We start from the raw sequence: 19,040 nt of genomic DNA, 5'->3' as shown, positions 1-19,040 counted from the left end.
GAAAAGTATCGCGCGAAGACAACGCTCCTCCAGCCTTTGAAGCCAACCGCTTCTTAATTGATGCGAGGGGAAGAGTGGGGGGATGGGCAGAGTGGGGGGATGGGCAGAGCAGCAACTTCGGAGCGAAAACTCTACTTAAACATGATTAACCCTTTCATGGTCTTCTCACTTTAACGTTTCATATAACATAATCAGAAATTCACACAAATTCTTAAACTACATAAAGTATTGTAACAACAGTCTTCTACGTGTTTTCTCCATGTTGTCAAAAAGCCAAATGGTGTTGGTTGTCCCGGTATAGAAATATAAATGGCTTGAGTGCGCCGAAAAGTATCGTGTGAAGACAACCCTCCTCCAGCCTTTGAAGCCAACCGCTCTTAATTGATGCGAGGGGGAAAGCGGGGGATGGGCAGAGCAGCAACTTCGGAGCGAAAATTCTACTTAAACACGATTAACCCTTTCATGGTCTTCTCACTTTAACGTTTCATATAACATAATCAGAAATTCACACAAATTCCTAAACTACATAAAGTATTGTAACAACATTTCAAAACACTTTAGTTATTAATTTATCAATCAAAGAAATTAAAACAAATAAAACACCTACACTGTGTATGCAATGCTCTGCTTCGGTTATTACAGTTTGGGATATTGTCAAAGCTGTTCCATATTTATGTTTGTCCATTTTTCCTACTTCCAAGACTACAACTTCACTTCAACAAGGTGACCGGCTCCCTTCCGCATCCAGCATTTAACAGTGCTGCCATTGAAACCAATATACCACGAAACTGTCAGAAGGGCTCAAGTTGTAGTTTATCAATGTAGTCATCCAATAATACTGAAATAACAACCTATATTTCCAACCTGCCTTTCCAAAAAGATGTGAAATGTTTCTTAATTTAATACAGGGGTCTCACACTCACGGGCTACAAGAAGCTAATTTCAGGCCCCTCACCTTGATGTGAAACTTTGCGTCAACGAAGCGAGTCTCCACTTTGTCCCCCCCCCCCCCCAAACCAAATATGTGTCACACCCTAATTACTGTCCATTGCATTCTTAAGTACTCATCAACGAGTGGGTACTTAGCCACTGACAAAGACGCAGTTGTCCTGCACAATCTCTAATGTAGACATCTTTTTTTTTCAAACCAAAAGTTCATTTTTACAGTGTAGCCATGTGAAAAGCTGTTCTAAAAGGACATGCATGGATGAACAACCATCCATACTGACACTCACACCAAGGGACAATTTAGAGTGTTCTATTATTCTTTCATGCATGTTTTTGGAATGTGGGAGGAAACCAGAGTACCTGGAGAAAACCCACACAGGCCCGGGGAGAACATGCAAACTCCATACAGGGAGGCTGGAGCCAAGATTGAAGGTTATCAGAACCTAGCAAGGGGCCGGTTGCGATTTGCTGTTGTAGGAACTGAATTACTAAAGGGCCGTTCACACGGCACACATTTGCTCCGGCGCTGCAACGATATATTTTGTTGCGATATATCTTGCACCGCAGCAAATTGTGTGGAGCGTTCACACGTACAAAGCCGCTTCACACGGCAGTTTCTGCAGCGGAGCAAAACGACAGAAAACAAACGAGCTGTCGTGTTGGTTCTTTTTAAAACGTACTGTATGTACACAACTCAAGCGACTACTAGACCGGCACGTCCTTCTCCTTCCCGGTTTCCATGCCTTCTGCTCGAGAGTGACCACCCAAGAAAACGTAAATGAACGATGACTTCAATGACACTCAGAAAAGCAAACACTAATGCACCAAACTGAAAATCAAGAGAGGAAATCACAAAATAAATTCTATGGGGGTGGGGGGTTGTGAACAAACAACAAAGGAACAAACAACTCCGAGACAGGGGGTTCGGTACTCCATACCCACGAAGCACACCCCACAGAACTCCCCGGTCTGCCAATCCAGAGGCACTCTCCCTGTTGACCACGCGATGTTGCAGAGGCGTGTCAACCAGGACAGCCCCACAACATCCAGAGCCTTGAGGAACTCCGGGCGGATCTCATCCACCCCTGGGGCCTTGCCACCGAGGAGCTTTTTAACCACATCGGTGACTTCAACCACAGAGATAGGAGAGCCCACCTCAGAGTCCCCAGGCTCTGCTTCCTCCAAGGAAGGCGTGTTGGTGGAGTTGAGGAGGTCTTTGAAGTATTCTGCCCACTGGTTCACAACGTCCCGAGTTGAAGTCAGCAGCGCCCCATCCCCACTGTACACAGTGTTAGTGGTGCACTGCTTCCCCCTCCTGAGACGTCGGATGGTGGACCAGAATTTCCTCGAAGCCGTTCGGAAGTCGGCTTCCATGGCCTCACCGAACTCTTCCCATGCTCTGGTTTTTGCCTCGGCGACCACCAAAGCTGCGTTCCGCTTGGCCAGTCGATACCCGTCAGCTGCCTCTGGGGTCCCACAGGCCATAAAGGCTCGATAGGACTCCTTCTTCAGCTTGACGGCATCCCTTACTGCTGGTGTCCACCAGCGAGTACGAGGGTTGCCGCCACGACAGGCACCAACCACCTTACGGCCACAACTCAGATTGGCCGCCTCAACAATAGAGGCACGGAACATGGTCCACTCGGACTCAATGTCCCCCGTCTCCCCCGGAACATGGGAAAAGCTCTGTCGGAGGTGGGGGTTGAAACTCCTTCTGACAGGGGATTCTGCCAGACGCTCCCAACAGACCCTCACAATACGTTTGGGTCTGCCAGGACGGACCGGCATCTTCCCCCACCATCGGAGCCTCCTCACCACCAGGTGGTGATCAGTTGACAGCTCCGCCCCTCTCTTCACCCGAGTGTCCAGAACATGCGGCCGCAAATCCGATGACACGACCACAAGGTCGATCATGGAACTACGGCCTAGGGTGTCCTGGTGCCAAGTGCACATGTGGACACCCTTATGTTTGAACAAGGTGTTCGTTATGGACAGTCCGTGACGAGCACAGAAGTCCAATAACAAAACACCACTCGAGTTCTGATCGGGGGGGCCGTTCCTCCCAATCACGCCCCTCCAGGTCTCACTGTCATTGCCCACGTGAGCATTGAAGTCCCCCAGTAGAACAAGGGAGTCCCCAGCAGGACTACTCTCCAGCACACCCTCCAAGGACTCCAAAAAGGGTGGGTATGCTGAGCTGCTGTTTGGTGCATATGCACAAACAACAGTCAGGACCCGTCCCCCCACCCGCAGGCGAAGGGATGCAACCCTCTCGTCCACCGGTGTGAACCCCAATTTACAGGCACTGAGCCGGGGGGCAACGAGCATGCCCACGCCTGCTCTGCGCCTCTCACCGTGAGCAACTCCAGAGTGAAAGAGAGTCCAACCCCTCTCGAGAGAACTGGTACCAGAACCCAGGCTGTGTGTGGAGGCAAGTCCGACTATATCCAGTCGGAAATTCTCTGCCTCACACACCAGCTCCGGCTCCTTCCCTGCCAGAGAGGTGACATTCCATGTCCCAAGAGCTAGCTTCTGCAGCCGAGGATCGGACCGCCAGGGTCCCCGCCTTTGGCTGCCGCCCAGCTCACATTGCACCCGACCCCTTTGGCCCCTCTCATGGGTGGTGAGCCCATGGGAAGGGGGACCCACGTTGCCTCTTCGGGCTCTGCCCGGCCGGGCCCCATGGGTGTAGGCCCGGCCACCAGGCGCCTGCCAACGAGCCCCACCTCCAGGCTTGGCTCCAGAGGGGGGCCCCAGTGACCCACGTCCGGGCAAGGGAAACCTAGATCCATTTATTGTATTCATCATTGGGGTCTTTGAGCCGTGCTTTGTCTGGCCCCTCACCTAGAACCTGTTTGCCATGGGTGACCCTGCCAAGGGCATAAAGCCCCAGACAACTTAGCTTCTAGGATCATTGGGACACACAAACCCCTCCACCACGGTAAGGTGACGACTCACGGAGGGCCCCAGAAAATCCAATTCATTTTATTCTGCTTTGGATATTGAAACTGGAAAATATGACTTGCATTCAATAAGTAAAGAATTCCAATTCCAATAAACCAAGAAACGATTAAATTCCATATTAGAGTTTGGAATTATGTTGCTTTAAAAACAATTGTAAATTTTTAAGTCAGTTTAAATATACTGTGTGTGCGGTTGTGTTTGTGAACATATATATAATTTTATTTGCTGTAATTATTTTAGGATTATGTGACATTGGTGATCCTCGTTACTCAAATACTGTATGTAGATGTTGCTCAAAATTTATCATGCTCGCCTTCACAGCAGACCTCAAAGTTCAAAAAGGCTGTGGCAATTTTGATAATTGACTTAGTCATTGGCCATGAAGAGGAGCGGCTGTTACCTGCTCCAAAACGAAGTTTTTGCAGCACCCCTCCCCCCAGACATGAGTTTGTTTACATTTCAATTAGCAGAGCTGCGCAGAAGCCAGCCACAACGCTTTGCAAGAAAAAAATGAGTTAGGTATTGTATTGCAGAAGTGTCCCCAGAATATCCAATTTATTTCATTCAGCTTTGGACATTGAAACTGGAAAATATGACTTGCATTCAATAAGTAAATAATTGTTTCATCTAAATTCCATATTAGAGTTTGGAATTCATTCATTCATTCATTCATCTTCCTAACCGCTTGATCCTCACTAGGGTCGCGGGGGGTGCTGGAGCCTATCCCAGCTGTCTCCGGGCAGTAGGCGGGGGACACCCTGAATCGGTTGCCAGCCAATCGCAGGGCACACAGAGACGAACAACCATTCGCACTCACACTCACACCTAGGGACAATTTAGTGCTTCAATCAGCCTGCCACGCATATTTTTGGAATGTGGGAGGAAGCCGGAGCACCCGGAGAAAACCCACGCAGGCCCGGGGAGAACATGCAAACTCCACACAGGGAGGCCGGAGCTGGAATTATGTTGCTTTATAAACAATTGTAAAAATGTAAGTCATTTTAAATATACTGTGTGTGCGCGGAGTATGTGACATTGGTGAGCCTAGTTACTCAAATACTGTATGTAGATGTTGCTCAAAATTTATCATGCTCGCCATCACAGCAGACCTCAAAGTTCAAAAAGGCTGTGGCAATTTTGATAATTGACTAGGTCATTGGCCATGAAGAGGAGCGGCTGTTACCTGCTCCAAAACGAAGTTTTTGCAGCACCCCTCCCCCCAGACATGAGTTTGTTTACATTTCAATTAGCAGAGCTGCGCAGAAGCCAGCCACAACGCTTTGCAAGAAAAAATGAGTTAGGTACTGTATTGCAGAAGTGTTCCCAGCATATCCAATTTGTTTCATTCTGATTTGGACATTTCAACTGGATCATTATGATTTGCATCCAGTAAGTAACAACAGTAAGTATTCTTTAGTAGAAATCATGGTTGCGTTGCTCAATCAGTCTTGATAACAGAATTTCCTTATGTGGGACATGACTATGGTACACGTCCTTTATGAACATGCAAGTATGTTAACAAAATACATGTGTAAGAACACATGCAGTCAAATGCAAAAATATATGCCCCAACAACACAAATAACACAAAAACGGCAGTATACAGTACAGGTATATGAACAAAATACATTATAACAAGAGTAGTCACAAAATGAGGGCTCTTTGCGACCTTTGAGACCTATAACAGCTGGTGGCTTTTCTTTCCAATCACTCACTATCTCAAACTTGACCTCCCCTCGATCACCACCCAAGACAGCGTTGCTCAGCTGTCCAGAATCTAGGCTGTGTGTGGAGGCAAGTCCGACTATATCCAGTCGGAACTTCTCTGCCTCACACACCAGTTCGGGCTCCTTCCCTGCCAGAGAGGTGACATTCCATGTCCCAAGAGCTCGCTTCTGCAGCCGAGGATCGGACCGCCAGGGTCCCCGCCTTTGGCTGCCGCCCAGCTCGCATTGCACCCGACCCCTTTGACCCATCCCACGGGTGGTGAGACCATGAGAAGAGCTTTAAGCTAGCATTTTCAAATTCTGATTAGAGTCGGCATACTTGAAACATGCAATATTCCACAGTATTTAAGTTTGAGTCATTCGTGTGGACATGCAGAAAGGTCATGAGCAATATTTCTTCTAATTTTCCATTTGTAATAGCATTCACACAAACTGCCTGAGTATTACTTGGACCACGGTGAGCAAAATCAAACAAGCGTTACACCTGTCTAAAACCTGAGATCACAAGTTACATGAAGCAGATATGTTACAAAACAAGCAAAAATCAAACCACTGAATAGAGAGTTGTTACATATATACCAGCCCTCATTCGTTACTTTTATTTTAGCATGGGTCTTTTCAAGAATAATCAAGTCTCAATACAACCTGTAGCAATATGGTCCCACACTGCCTACTCATTAATCATGCAAAGCATGTCATTTAGTTAAACACAAAGATTTCTAGTCTCCTGTCCACCGAAAAGTGTGAAAGAGGTTTAAACAAACAAAGAGGCTCATTTAAGGGGCTCGTAAACTATGTCCACATATGGTTTTCGTGAATTAAGCGGTCTCAAGGGGTGTTCACACGGCAAAATTTGGTCCGGTGCTACACCGGGGCTGCCCCAGTAGAGCGTTCACGCGTGCAAATTAGCTCCGGTGTAGCCCCAGAAAACAGCTTACACCGGACCAAATTTGATCCACCATAGGGAGGTGGTTTAAAAATTTGCTCCGGAGCAAAAGCTCGTTTGCGCAGCAGCACCGATGTAAATTTGCACGTGTGAACGCAACTGGGTTAAATTTGCTCCCTAGCAAATGCTTGTGAAGAGTTTACGTACAGCGAGAATGCGTTGCTTTCACGCTCTGTCGGACTGCATGTGTTTGTTTAATAACGACACAAGACTTAGCTGGTAACATCTTTCCTTTTGTAGGAGACTGGACTGTCTCGGAGTTGTTTGTGTAGTTTGTTCCTTTGTTGTGTGCTCACAACCCCCCACCCCCATATAATTTATTTTGTGATTTCCTCTCTGATTTTCTGTTTGGCGCATTACGTGTTTGCTTTTCTGAGTGTCATTGAAGTCATCGTTGATTTGCGTTTTTCGGGGGCAGTCACTCTCGAGCAGAAGGCACGGAGACCGAGAAGGAGAAGGACGTGCCTGTCCAGTAGTCCTTGAGTTGTGTATACGTTTAAAAAAAACAACAACACGACAGCTCATTTGTTTTCTGTCGTTTTGCTCCGCTGCAGAAACTGCCGTGTGAACGCAAGTGGGGCTGCACGACGCTGTGCCGGTGCTGACATGCTCAGCGGCTTTGTTCATGTGAACGCTCCACACATTTTGCTGCGGTGCAAAATATATCGCAACAAAATACATCGGTGCAGGGCCGGAGCAAATGTGTGCCGTGTGAACACCCCTTCAATGTTGCCTGCAGCTGCGCGTTGTGCGCGCCAGCATCACCGTGTGCGGCTGGGAGCACGAGAGCTACGCAAAATTGCTCACGAGCACAATTTAGAGGGAACATTGGTCATGCGGACATTTGGCGACTGATTCACAGCCTCTTCTAAGGAAAACCATGCCTGCAAGCTGAATTCTCGCAGGATTTGTGAATTCACACCAACTCCAGAATCCATCCAATAAAATAAAAATATGTGCCATCCTATTGTCAATCCCCATGATAAGTTATTTTATGATAAGATATTTGATTAATTCGGCTTGATGCACTCAGCAGGAGTTGGCCACCATGTGCAAACACGATGCCGTCTCTCAACGGCTTTCAATTCTCGCACACATTTTATTCATAAACTCCTGTATGTAAGTGTTCTGCCCACAGTAAAAGTTTCGGGCCATTTCATTAATAGAAATCGTGTTTAGAATATTCATTTAGTTATCGCGGTGCATTGTGGGTAGCAGACGCCGTGTTGGTAGCAGACTAATCGTTCCAGAAAGCCCGATTGTGGTCGTTGCAACTGGTCCTCCTGAGTTATATTCCTTTCGTTTCACCTTCGAAAGCAATGGCTGTAAGTCTGCTTGTGCTTAGAATTATTTAGAAATGTGTTTCGGAAATCGTTTTTCTTCAATTGTTGTCATTGAAACTCGCTAGCTCAGAGTACAGTACTGCTAACGACATAGCGATGATGCTAAATGAATGCTAACAACATAGCGACGATGCTAGGTCGGTGCTAGCGAGCTAATTAGCATGCGAAAGAATCGCGAAAACGCCTTGTTTATCGTTGTTTGTCACACTTCGAGCTGCATTTATGTCTTTGTTTAGTACCAGATGATTTGTGTTGTATTTATGTACACGAGGTTAGTGTTTAAATCTGTTCATTTCAGTTTCACTCTACATTTCATTGAGCTGATGTCACAGTTGTTCACTGTATGTGTACACATTGAAGAGATATGTCAGATCGTTTTAAAGTTTCTTTGTCCAATTGTAATGGTCAGACAGTTTAAAATTATGCTAAATGCAACGTTTATTTGTGCCTCAACAAAAACAACTGATGAAAAGTGGCTTTAACGAGCCTCGAACCTCTCTTTTTTGATGTAATACATTTTTCTACTTGTTTAAGTACAGTACTTTTGGATCTAGACAATGTAAAATGTAATGTAGACAAGAAAAAAATTCTATGTCCCTTCATTGCGTTCTATTGAATACAATTAAAGTTTTGCAAAAATGATGGTGGATTTTGGGTAGGACTGAGGCTTTACTTAATTTGGGTACTGTTATTATTAATTGCATTTCCAATTTTAATCGGATACATTTAACCAAATCACATGGAAATAATAGGAGTCCAACACAAACTCAGAACAAACACATTCAATAAAATACATTCCTCACAAAAAAATTGAATTCACATAACTTGTAAAGTTCTTTGAAAAACAAACAAAAAAAGCTATGATGGCCAGTCCCTCCCACACTCTCCAGCCCGCCCTGACAGCACTTGGTAGCTCCTTCAGCCAGAGACTGTTACACCCGCGCTGCAAGAAGGAGAGATACCGACGCTCGTTCCTACCGACTGCTGTCAGGCTGATGAATAAAAAATAACAATCATAATAATAATAATAATTAAATGATGTGAAGGAAAATTGTAAATAGTACTGCGATTTATCCATTTAAGATAAGATAAGATATCCTTTATTCGTCCCACAATGGGGAAATTTACAGCCTCCAGCAGCAAGAATGTATGTAGAAAGAAGAAAGGAAAAAGAGAAAAAAAAACAAACATCTTTTAATTAAATACAATATGAACACAAATGGATAAAAATTATTATTTTGTGTTCATATTGCATTTAATTGAAAGATGTTTGTTGTTTTTTTCTCTTTCTTCTTTCTACATACATTCTTGCTGCTGGAGGCTGTAAATTTCCCCAGTGTGGGACGAATAAAGGATATCTTATCTTAAATAACTATTTCTCAAGGTGGCTCTTCAAAGAGCAGCAAGGGGATTTGTCATTTATAATTTTGGTCCAGTACCAAATTTCGACACTAGTTGAAGTAGAGAGCAAAAAGTGTGAAATTGTTGCAGTACCAAATTTTGACACGAGCTGCAGTAGAGAGCAAAAAGTGTGAAGTTGGTGCAGTACTGAATTTCGACAGAAGCTGCAGTAGAGAGCAAAAAGGGTGTGAATTCCCGGCGAAAAATTCTGAACATGGACCCATTCTGGGGACCTTTGGGGAAAAGCACAGGGTACCCGTTTTGGACACTTTGGAGTTGATTTAGAGGGTGTCAAAGTGAGGACCGGCCAAAATGTCCTCACTTCGTCAAAATGTCCTCACTCCGTTGGTTAAAAACTCACGCCGGTCCTCACAATGTAGTGAGTACAAGAACACACACACACACACAGGCCAGCGATCCCTCCTCCTGCTGCAGTGTGTTTATGATTAGTCAATTAAGGTTGTTTAGACAATTAAGGATGGAGAGACCTGCTTTTGTTCTTATAAGTCTCTCTCTCTTTCTCTCAGCAACACAAAAACACTCACCTCCAAGCCCATGCGTGCACTCACACGCACTTGTGCCCCAAGTGGACCTTCGAGCTTGAGCAGAGTGCGCAGCACACACTAGCACGCATAGTAAACAATACTTAGACACTGATTTTTTTCGGAATTCCAAAGAAAAAAATATATATATATATATATATAATTTTTTTTAATGAATGTTTGAAAAAATCCGTGATGTACCAAAGTGGTGATAAACGAAGCGCGAAATAGCGAGGGATATTATTTTACTTTATGTTAACTGTTTTGTAAAGCGCTTTGTTACAGCTGCCGCTGTTGTGAAAACGCTATATAAATCAGCATGTATTGTATTGTATTGTATTGTATTGTATCACTGCATCACCCTTCATGTTATGAAGACATGCTTCCCGTTAGACACGCTTTTCATCTTTTATTGCATGTCTTTGCTTGAGCAGCAAAAAAAACAAAAAAAACCCCCCACAAAACAATAAAATAGAATCAAATCAAGTTAGTCCAAATCTCATTTGTTATGGCCTTTTTGTGCCGCAGGCTGCACTCGGCCGTCGCACCAATGCGACAACCCAGCAAAAAGCATTTCGATCACGGTTTTCAAAATTGACAGAAAACGCTTATTCAAGCCTGTGTACAATCATGGGAAGGGAGGGGATGCGGGGGAGGGAGAATCGCTTTGAAAAGGAAGAGTGCATCAGTTTGTTGGATAATTCTATTCACGGCAATTGAAATCCAAATAAATGGTGTTACTGGGCTGAGTCGCTACGCCGAATCATCTTTATCATGTTTTTAATACGATTCGGGGAACACACAAGGCCTCCCAGGATTTGCAATTCATCACCGCCTCACTATTGGTGTTTTTTTTTTAATGATCCAAATTCTAACAAACGTCTAAATTGTAGCGGCCTCGAGTCGAAGGAGAAATTAAAAAAAAAAAGTAAACCATGAAGGACAGCGGTTAAAAAAATAATTTGATCTCCTCTGTTTTATGCCTTCCATTGTTTTCTTTTTTTTTTCAACATTTACCGGTCAAATTGAAAAGAGCCAGCAGCCACAACAGTGCCTGATATTTTGATTGCCTTCTTCAGCAACACGAATAAAAACAGCCATCGCTTTTTGAAATGACTTCCCGTCCTGCTCCTGCCTGAAAATGAGAGAGTCGTTCAAAGGGAGCCGAATCACAACCAACCTCTGACCACAGTCCCCATTGTGAACTCAGTCATTTTTTTTTCTCAACAAGAAAAATCCAACAGTAAAAGCAATTTCCCCTTCTTTGTTGGAGCACAACTAGAAAAAGACAATAGAGGAAGACTTGGTTTGCCCTTTTCTTTCCTCACGTTATGAAACTTTTAGGCTTCTCTTGAAAGCACTCACTTCTCCGTACAATCTCTATACGTGAGTGCTGTGTCAACTTTGAAATGTTTACCGTCTCGTAGCGTGCCGGCATTAGTAATGACTGGATTCACAAGCTCGTCCTGAAATATTTTTTTTCATCGTATTTGTGTATCGCCTGTATGCCTGTAAGGGATGTGGTGTGGTGCAGGTTAGCCTGTCTGTGAGTTGCGGCTGATGGCAGCTCGATGAGTGTTTGAGTTTGATTATTCATTTTTTTAATTATTATTTATAATTTGGGGGGGGCGATTACATTACCTCAGTCTTTTGCTCCTTTCCGTTTCGCATGTTTCCCTAGGCACGTGTCCTTTCCCTGATTGCGACGCTCTGCTTATTTGCAAACATTTGACACTGCCAGGCGGGCAGTACGGTGGTTGTTGAAGCTTAGACCCCCCCCAAAAAAAGTTACCGTTGAACAAGCTTTAATTTGATCTGTTACCGTGACAACAAGCCCGAGCGCATCCATGGATGGGCGTGCCAATGGCGCTTTTGCACACGCGCTCGCGTGTTGTGTTTTTGACGCGTGCGGAGAGTTTCACTTTACGTGACGGAGTTGTCCAGCAGAGGGCGCTAGGTGCCCGTACACCAGATACTGAATTGGTGTGGAAAACCGGAACTGTTGAGCGCAAAGCATCTATTCTGTTCCAATAACGGTAACGGGTGCAATTAATTTCTGTGCCTGTCACTTAACGTCACTGGCATAGATACATGAACAAAGATAGTGGAGGGGAGGGGGGTGGCATCTGGGCAATAATAAAGGAGGTCATATCCACTCTTTTAAGCAAGCACAAACCTTTCAACTAATCTTGTGTTGCATGTGTCCATCAGATGCTTTCGCAAGTGTGTCCTGATACCGCAGTTATGTAATTAATTCACATTTGAATTGTGCAGGGTGTCCGGCGGGGAGCTCTTTGACCGAATCGTCGAAAAAGGCTTCTACACCGAGAAAGATGCCAGCACACTCATCCGACAAGTCCTGGACGCTGTGAACTATCTACACAACATGGGCATCGTGCACCGAGACCTGAAGGTAAGCACGCTCTCTGGCTCACCCTCACCTCTTAAGTGCCTTTTTGCTCTCACTTGACAGTGAGAGATTTAGTGCCGCAATTACGCCAGGGGCTCTTCACTGTGCAGTCGTGCGCTGTGGGGTCAGTGTGGTTGCGTGCTGCCTCATGAGGTGTCACACACGAAGCTCAAGCTGAACAGATGTGTCTCTAATTCCCTTCAAATTTCCCCTTTTTTATTTTTTTAATGTTCTAAATCAAGGTCTGTCTTTCCCCTGTAGCCGGAGAACCTGCTGTACTTTAATCCCCATGACGGTTCGAAGATCATGATCAGTGACTTTGGTCTTTCCAAGATGGAGGGCAGCGGCAATGTCATGTCCACTGCCTGCGGGACACCAGGATACGTCGGTAAGTAACAGTGGCCATACGTTTATAGCATCGAGCTGCAGAACATGTCGCACGAGCAGAAATACGATGCGCCGTCGCGAATTTGATGCTTTGGGGCTATGAATGGAGTGCGTCTGAACCGTTTGTGTATGTACAAAGTACATGTTGCGGCTTTCTTCGGATGGCCGTGCCTCTCTCCGGCAGACATGAATAATTCAATGAGCGCATGTTGTTTCCGTCTGACACCAGGCAGATTTATGCAGGCTGGGTCATCGATCTTTATTCAGCGCGTGTGTGCTCGTGTGCATGTGCACGAAAGGCTCCCTCACTGATATAGCATTAATCAGCCGTCCTCCCCGCTCCCTCATTCACTCAAAATCAAGTGCGTGTCTTTCTGCTCGTGCGTTTGCATCCGTTGTGACAAGAGACAGATGTTCAGACCCCTCGCCCGCATCAACACAAACAACCAATTGCTCAACTGGTTGACATGCAATGTCAAGTCTCTTGCGTGTACTTTTTTTTTGTATCCATTGAAACCTTTGCACAACGTGTTCGTTTTCTTTAACTTCATCATAATGCGCGTACACATATCCCAGTTACCCTGCATTTAACTTATTAGAGCCTACCTTTCAAAAAACGGTGTAGGCTTTCCTCACATGCTTTCCTGATGCCGTTTCTATCATACTTTCTCATCCAGCCTTCTATGCCCTCCTGCATCGGTTCACTTTGTCATTTTCTTCGAACTGTAACGCAACAGTCAACAAACCCTAAAACCCACCGGGCCAGGTTTGAATGATTAAGAGCCAAGTGCATCGTTTTTTTTTGTGTCGTGACTAAGCTAATGTTTTGAAGATTCCGTTAGCTGTGCCAATGAGGTCCTCATGCTCAAATTTAGAATGCCCTTAAGCATTGAGAATCGTGTGCTTCAACTGCTCTTCACTTTGACACCACAGGGATCCATACTAAGTCCCATTGTTTAACACAGTGGTATGATTGTCGCTCGGAGCCGGACTTAAATGTAGCTAATTAGTATACAGTAGTTAAGCCTAATAATTGCTGTGTTTATCTTGCATTCGAAAATAGAAAGAACCAGACTTCATGACCTCACATGTTGGAATGCGGCAAGAGCAGCCGACATCACAATGACTCATGGCGTAACTATAAACAAGTACTCCCTGATTCAGCGCATGTGTGCAAGTGTTTCATTTTGACCCACATTTTTTTTTTTGTCGTGGATAGAAAAAGCCTTTGGCTCCTTCAGTTCAAAAGACAGATTATCTGATGTGAAAAAAAGAGCTGAAATTAAACAATTTGAAAATTTCTTCCAACTCAACTCAAATGGCAAAAAAATAAGCGGCTGAGATCATGTAACATAAGTACGCACATTTTTATATGCAGCTTCACATAAAAAAAAAAGAAGAAAAAAACATCGCCCTGAAGCACTGGCTCTAATGGTGCGTGAGCAACCACAAAGCTCCTGTAAAAGGAACTTTGTCAGTAATTAAGAAGCTCAAAGTGTCAAAAGGCTGACACATTCTTATCTGTCTGTTTCAGCACCCGAAGTGCTCGCTCAGAAGCCGTACAGCAAGGCGGTGGACTGCTGGTCTATTGGAGTGATCGCCTATATTCTGTAAGTCGTAGTTCGTAGTTCCTCAGGCCAGATCTCGTCTCTTGATTCTATACGGAGGAGCGCGAGCCTCCCTCCCCGTTGAATTCAAAAAGGTGTTCTTGTGTCACTGTCATTGTTGTCATTGTTATGAATGCAGCATTTATTCCCAACCGCTTCGCCGTTGCATTTTAGTGCGCCGCCAGAGATCAGGTGTGCTGCGGGAAAAGTATCCCGTTTCACTGAACTGATCCGAAAGCGTTGATTTCTCAGCTACACATCCGTATCGTCGTCTCATCTTTCTATATCGGTGACGTATAGTGACAGGCTGAACGATAAACTGCTCCACCGGATGGCAGAAGGTACAATTAACCAAAAAAGGCTTGCTGTTTTTACAAGCAACAGAATGATAATAATTAAAAATTTATATACTATAAATAATTGCTCTGATAACTGTCTCATTAAAAAAAAAAAAGGGGGGGGTACCGAAACTCAACCGTATGCGTTCTCCACAAGTAGCTCTAAAATGTTTTGAATTGCCGCTCTGCCCGATCACTCACGTTTGAGTTAATGTGTGTGCGCCGGGTGCAATGATGATGGTGATGCTGATGGTGTTGCTAGGCGCCATCAGCAGAACCAGATGCGACTCCGCACGATGCCCTTATATGGAAATGGAGCCAGACGTATTGTTCTAATTGTTTTGTTTTCTTCCCGCACCGCCAACTCACCTCGAACCACCTCACGCGCACGCACGCTACAAATCCAGCGCACACATTGTAGAATTCGCCGTGATTTTTTTTTTCTGAAAGGTTTGTGTCTACGTCTGGGTCCCGTTGCCGTGCGTCCTCCACAAGACCAGGGTCCGGAGGTCAGAAGGTCGAGTTCAGCCGCGGGGTAATGGGACGAAGTGTGTGAGCCGTGGCCTAAAAAAAGATCACGCACGGATTTGCCAATGTGTGTGTGCACTTGCGCTCGTGTCAAGGCGCTCAAAGAGAAAGCGCGGCCCCCCCTGCTGGCAATGTGCACAATTAGTCTGGCAATTTAGACCTTGTTAGCTTTTCGCCGCTGCTCAGGTGGAAAGATCACATCAGGTACTCAGCCATGATAATCACCTGGGATTTTGTGGCCGGCGTCGTCTGGGTGCGCGAGGTGGACGACGACCAACCGTGGCGTGAAAAGCGATCAACCAAAGAGTTGCGGCGACCGCCCGTCTTTTTTCATCTGAAAGTTTCAGTCTGTTGGCCTGACACAATCGTCGTCGCTCACCTTAAGCGTGAGCAAAAACACAAACGGCAAGTCTTTTTTTTTTTTTTTTCCTCCCAGCAGGCAGCACCTTTCCTCATATTTCCCTTCATACTATTAACTTGTGCCTGTATGAGTGTGTATCGATGGGGAACGGCATTTTAATGGGTCTTTCGGAAAATCTCAGTGCATCCAGAACTTGAGTAATGAGGTGCAGATGATGTTTTGTCGGATCGGCATTAATTACAAATGGGAGATTGGGGCAATTTGTCTTTGCCGCTCCACATCTCATGTCAGCTTGATGGCGAGGGTGCAAGTACTGCCAAATCACTCCCAAAAGGAGCACTGCAAAGATGATGAGGGGAAAGTTTATTTTGCAATGAAATGAATGCTCACTATTAAATTGGGCGGAACTATTTTGGAAAAGAATCCAATTATCATTTTTTTTCCTCCTCAATATTGTGATTGAATTTTATCATGTGATTTTTTTTTTTTGTGGCCATAAATTAATCAATTTATCTCCCAAAATAAAGCCGACCGATTGACCAAAATGTAAAAAAAGTCAACGGGTTGGATTTTTTTTTTAACAAACAGCTGCCTTGAAAATCGCATTCTATGCCATGTTGAATTGGATTAAAATTTTCTATTTATCTATTTATTTCTTTATTTTATCCTTAGCACTAAATTTAAATATCCCCGGCGCTCATCCAATTACGCTAATGGAAGTACTTGACTTGAATCTTGAATTCAAGTCAAGTACTTCATTCAAGTTAAGCTTAATCTCCATCTATGATTTGATCAATTCTCAACAAAAGTGAGTGAATGACAAAGCTCCCCCGTCCACAGGCTGTGTGGGTATCCCCCTTTTTACGACGAGAACGACTCCAAGCTGTTTGAACAAATCCTCAAAGCCGACTACGAGTTTGACGCGCCGTACTGGGATGACATATCCGACTCCGGTGAGCCTTCCTTCGCCGCCATCGTCGTCATCCTCCCTATATTGTAAATTTCCCCATTGTGGGACAAATAAAGGATATCTTATCTTATCTTATCTTATATGGACCCCACACCGTCTTTCGGCGACCCCTGCCACACTTCAATATGGGATCACGCCGTCGGGTGTAAGCGCCTGCTTTCCAACAGATGGTGTTCAGAGCAAGCACAAGTCAAGCCAAATCAGTTCTGGGCTTCCTTGAAATCAAATCATGAAAATGTGTGTCATGTAACTGGATTCTACCTGCAATGCCACAATGTAAAAGTCGAGCCTTTGCAATATTGATTGTCTATGGTTAGCGCGTGTTTATCACAGGACACCGCACTGGATGAAAATTTGTGATTGAGATAACATACTGTATGTGCTTTAAACCGCTTGTCACTTGTTAGTTTAGCCTTAAAAACTGACATTAACTCTTTCATTCCACAATACGTACGTGTACGTCGTTTTGAAATTAGGCCCCGCCTACCAAGGACGTACTTTTACGTCTTCGTCTTTTTGTTTTTGCGTCATAGAGAGGAGTAGGGTCTGATGCAATCTGTGAATGAGAATAAGCCGTTTGCATTGTAAATCATGTAAAAAAAGCGACCAGTAGGTGGCAGTGGTGCCTCACGTGCTTGAAAATGCACGCTTTTACAAGAAGCTCTTTTTCTCCGTTTTTTGCCCAGGAGTCGCCATTTTCATGAAATTTAGCCATTTTGTAATGCTGATTTCTGAAGAATGGAAAAAGATGGAAACAATTTGTTTTTTCTGCTCAGAGAGTCCAAACTTTATTTTGGTAGGCTCCATGTTTATATAGCATTAGAACCAAATATTCTGTGGGCCTTGCAAGATCATTCAAAATCCAGTAAAACGCTGGGATTGAGGAGGTTGCTCCAGTGAAAATAGCTGGGATTGAATGAGTTTTAAAAAAGGGGAATTTAACATTGTGTATTTAAACACTAAAATATTCAACCAAACGACATCATTTCGTCGATTGAAGGTCTGCTAGCTTAATGCTAGCATGCAATGAGAAACGCCAATGACAGGTTAATAGAAATGAGCATAGATTGTGTTGTATTCAAAAAGACAAAAAAATGGAGCGGAACTAAATACAACCTACAGCAATATTGGTGGGTATTGGGGGGCCTTCTCTGCCACTTGTTCTTAATCACATCGCATCTCTTCCGGCCTGTTCCGGCACAACATAGCACTACGCTGAACACGTGTGTGACTCTAAATTTGGACTTGCATGTCAACTGTATACTTCTGAGAGTGAAACTGATGAATCGTCATATCACGAGGGACTGTTTTGACTACACAATGTAATAATACCTTCCAGCCAAGGATTTCATCGGCAACCTCATGGAAAAAGATCCAGCCAAGCGGTTCACCTGCGAACAGGCTCTCAGACATCCCTGGTGAGCTACACGCACACACAGAATGACACAGCAAAGGCAGGCTGACAAAAACACATCAAATCAATGGAGATATTGATTCAGTCATGAGTGCCAACAAGCTACTCTCTCGTGTGCCAGGATCGCCGGAGATACAGCTCTCTGCAAGAACATCCACGAGTCCGTCAGCCGGCAAATTAGGAAAAACTTTGCCAAGAGCAAATGGAGGGTAAGCTAGTTTCCTGAAGTCACTTAAAATTATTGAGTGTGACTCCGTCCACGATGGTTTGTTCCTCTCTGGCCTCTCCGCAGCAAGCGTTCAATGCCACAGTGGTGGTTCGCCACATGAGGCGGTTGCAACTTGGCAGCAGCATGGCGGGCAGCATGGACGCTTCCAACCCCCCCGCCAGGACGAGCCAGAAGCTGCCACAAGGTCCCAGCCAGGCGGACCGGAACAGGCCGGCTCCCGTCCAGAACGCCGGCTCGGCCGCCAACCAGACTTCGTCTTTTGACAACTTAGCAGGGCCGCGCAAGGAGTGTGAGTAGTGCGCCACAACGTGCGTGCATTCGACAATTAAGTTTTCACTGTTTGTAAATGTTGTGCGTAAAACATTCACACCTTGGGAGCATTTGTATTATTGACTGAGACATTTTGGAAGTTGCAGCACTGCAAAAGGGAAAACTAACTGAAGAGTGAAAAAAAACAACCCTTTTTTCCCCACAAAAGTCAAAATTCATGACAATCTGTCATGGTTTTTTTAAACCAATTTTTATTAACCTAATTTTTTAATGCTTGAAAAACATATTTCTAAAATATATATGAATATATGAAAATGTTCTATATAAATAAATAAATATATTGTGTGTGTGTGTGTGTGTATAATATATATATATATAAATTATGTTGCAAATCTTAATTTTGTGTCAAGTTATATCATTTCTTGTCATCAGGACATATTTATTTTATGAAAAAAAAAATCTCCAGATGGACGAATTGTCCCATTTCCTGTTTTTTTTGTCAAATTTGTATTTTCTCCTTTAAGAAACAGTCTTGAACCTGAAATACAGAAAAGCCTGAAAGGGAAAAAAACAAAAACAAGTTTGACACAAAACTTGTTTTTAATCATTTCATGGTCATTTTACTTTTTAGCTAAGAACCCCCAAATCAAATTTTT

At 44.3% G+C, this 19,040-nt stretch overlaps 1 protein-coding gene and 1 long non-coding RNA gene across 2 annotated transcripts in view; both read left to right on the top strand.

Annotated features, from left to right (window-relative positions):
- Window positions 1-19,040, top strand: part of LOC127593676 (uncharacterized) — a 115,350-nt gene that overhangs the window by 89,808 nt on the left and 6,502 nt on the right. The window lies entirely within an intron of this gene.
- Window positions 1-19,040, top strand: part of camk1da (calcium/calmodulin-dependent protein kinase 1Da) — a 43,979-nt gene that overhangs the window by 21,400 nt on the left and 3,539 nt on the right. Inside the window, exons 4-10 of the mRNA XM_052055252.1 lie at window positions 12,145-12,283; window positions 12,542-12,668; window positions 14,202-14,277; window positions 16,342-16,454; window positions 17,811-17,889; window positions 18,007-18,094; window positions 18,178-18,403. Coding sequence (XP_051911212.1) covers window positions 12,145-12,283; window positions 12,542-12,668; window positions 14,202-14,277; window positions 16,342-16,454; window positions 17,811-17,889; window positions 18,007-18,094; window positions 18,178-18,403 — 848 coding nt within the window. The remainder of the gene's footprint in view (window positions 1-12,144; window positions 12,284-12,541; window positions 12,669-14,201; window positions 14,278-16,341; window positions 16,455-17,810; window positions 17,890-18,006; window positions 18,095-18,177; window positions 18,404-19,040) is intronic.

This window comes from Hippocampus zosterae, chromosome 21 (genome assembly GCF_025434085.1).
Source record: "Hippocampus zosterae strain Florida chromosome 21, ASM2543408v3, whole genome shotgun sequence".
Classification (NCBI taxonomy): domain Eukaryota; kingdom Metazoa; phylum Chordata; class Actinopteri; order Syngnathiformes; family Syngnathidae; genus Hippocampus; species Hippocampus zosterae.
The sequence above is the reverse complement of the archived record's forward strand: the minus strand, read 5'-3'. Positions and strand labels throughout refer to the sequence as shown.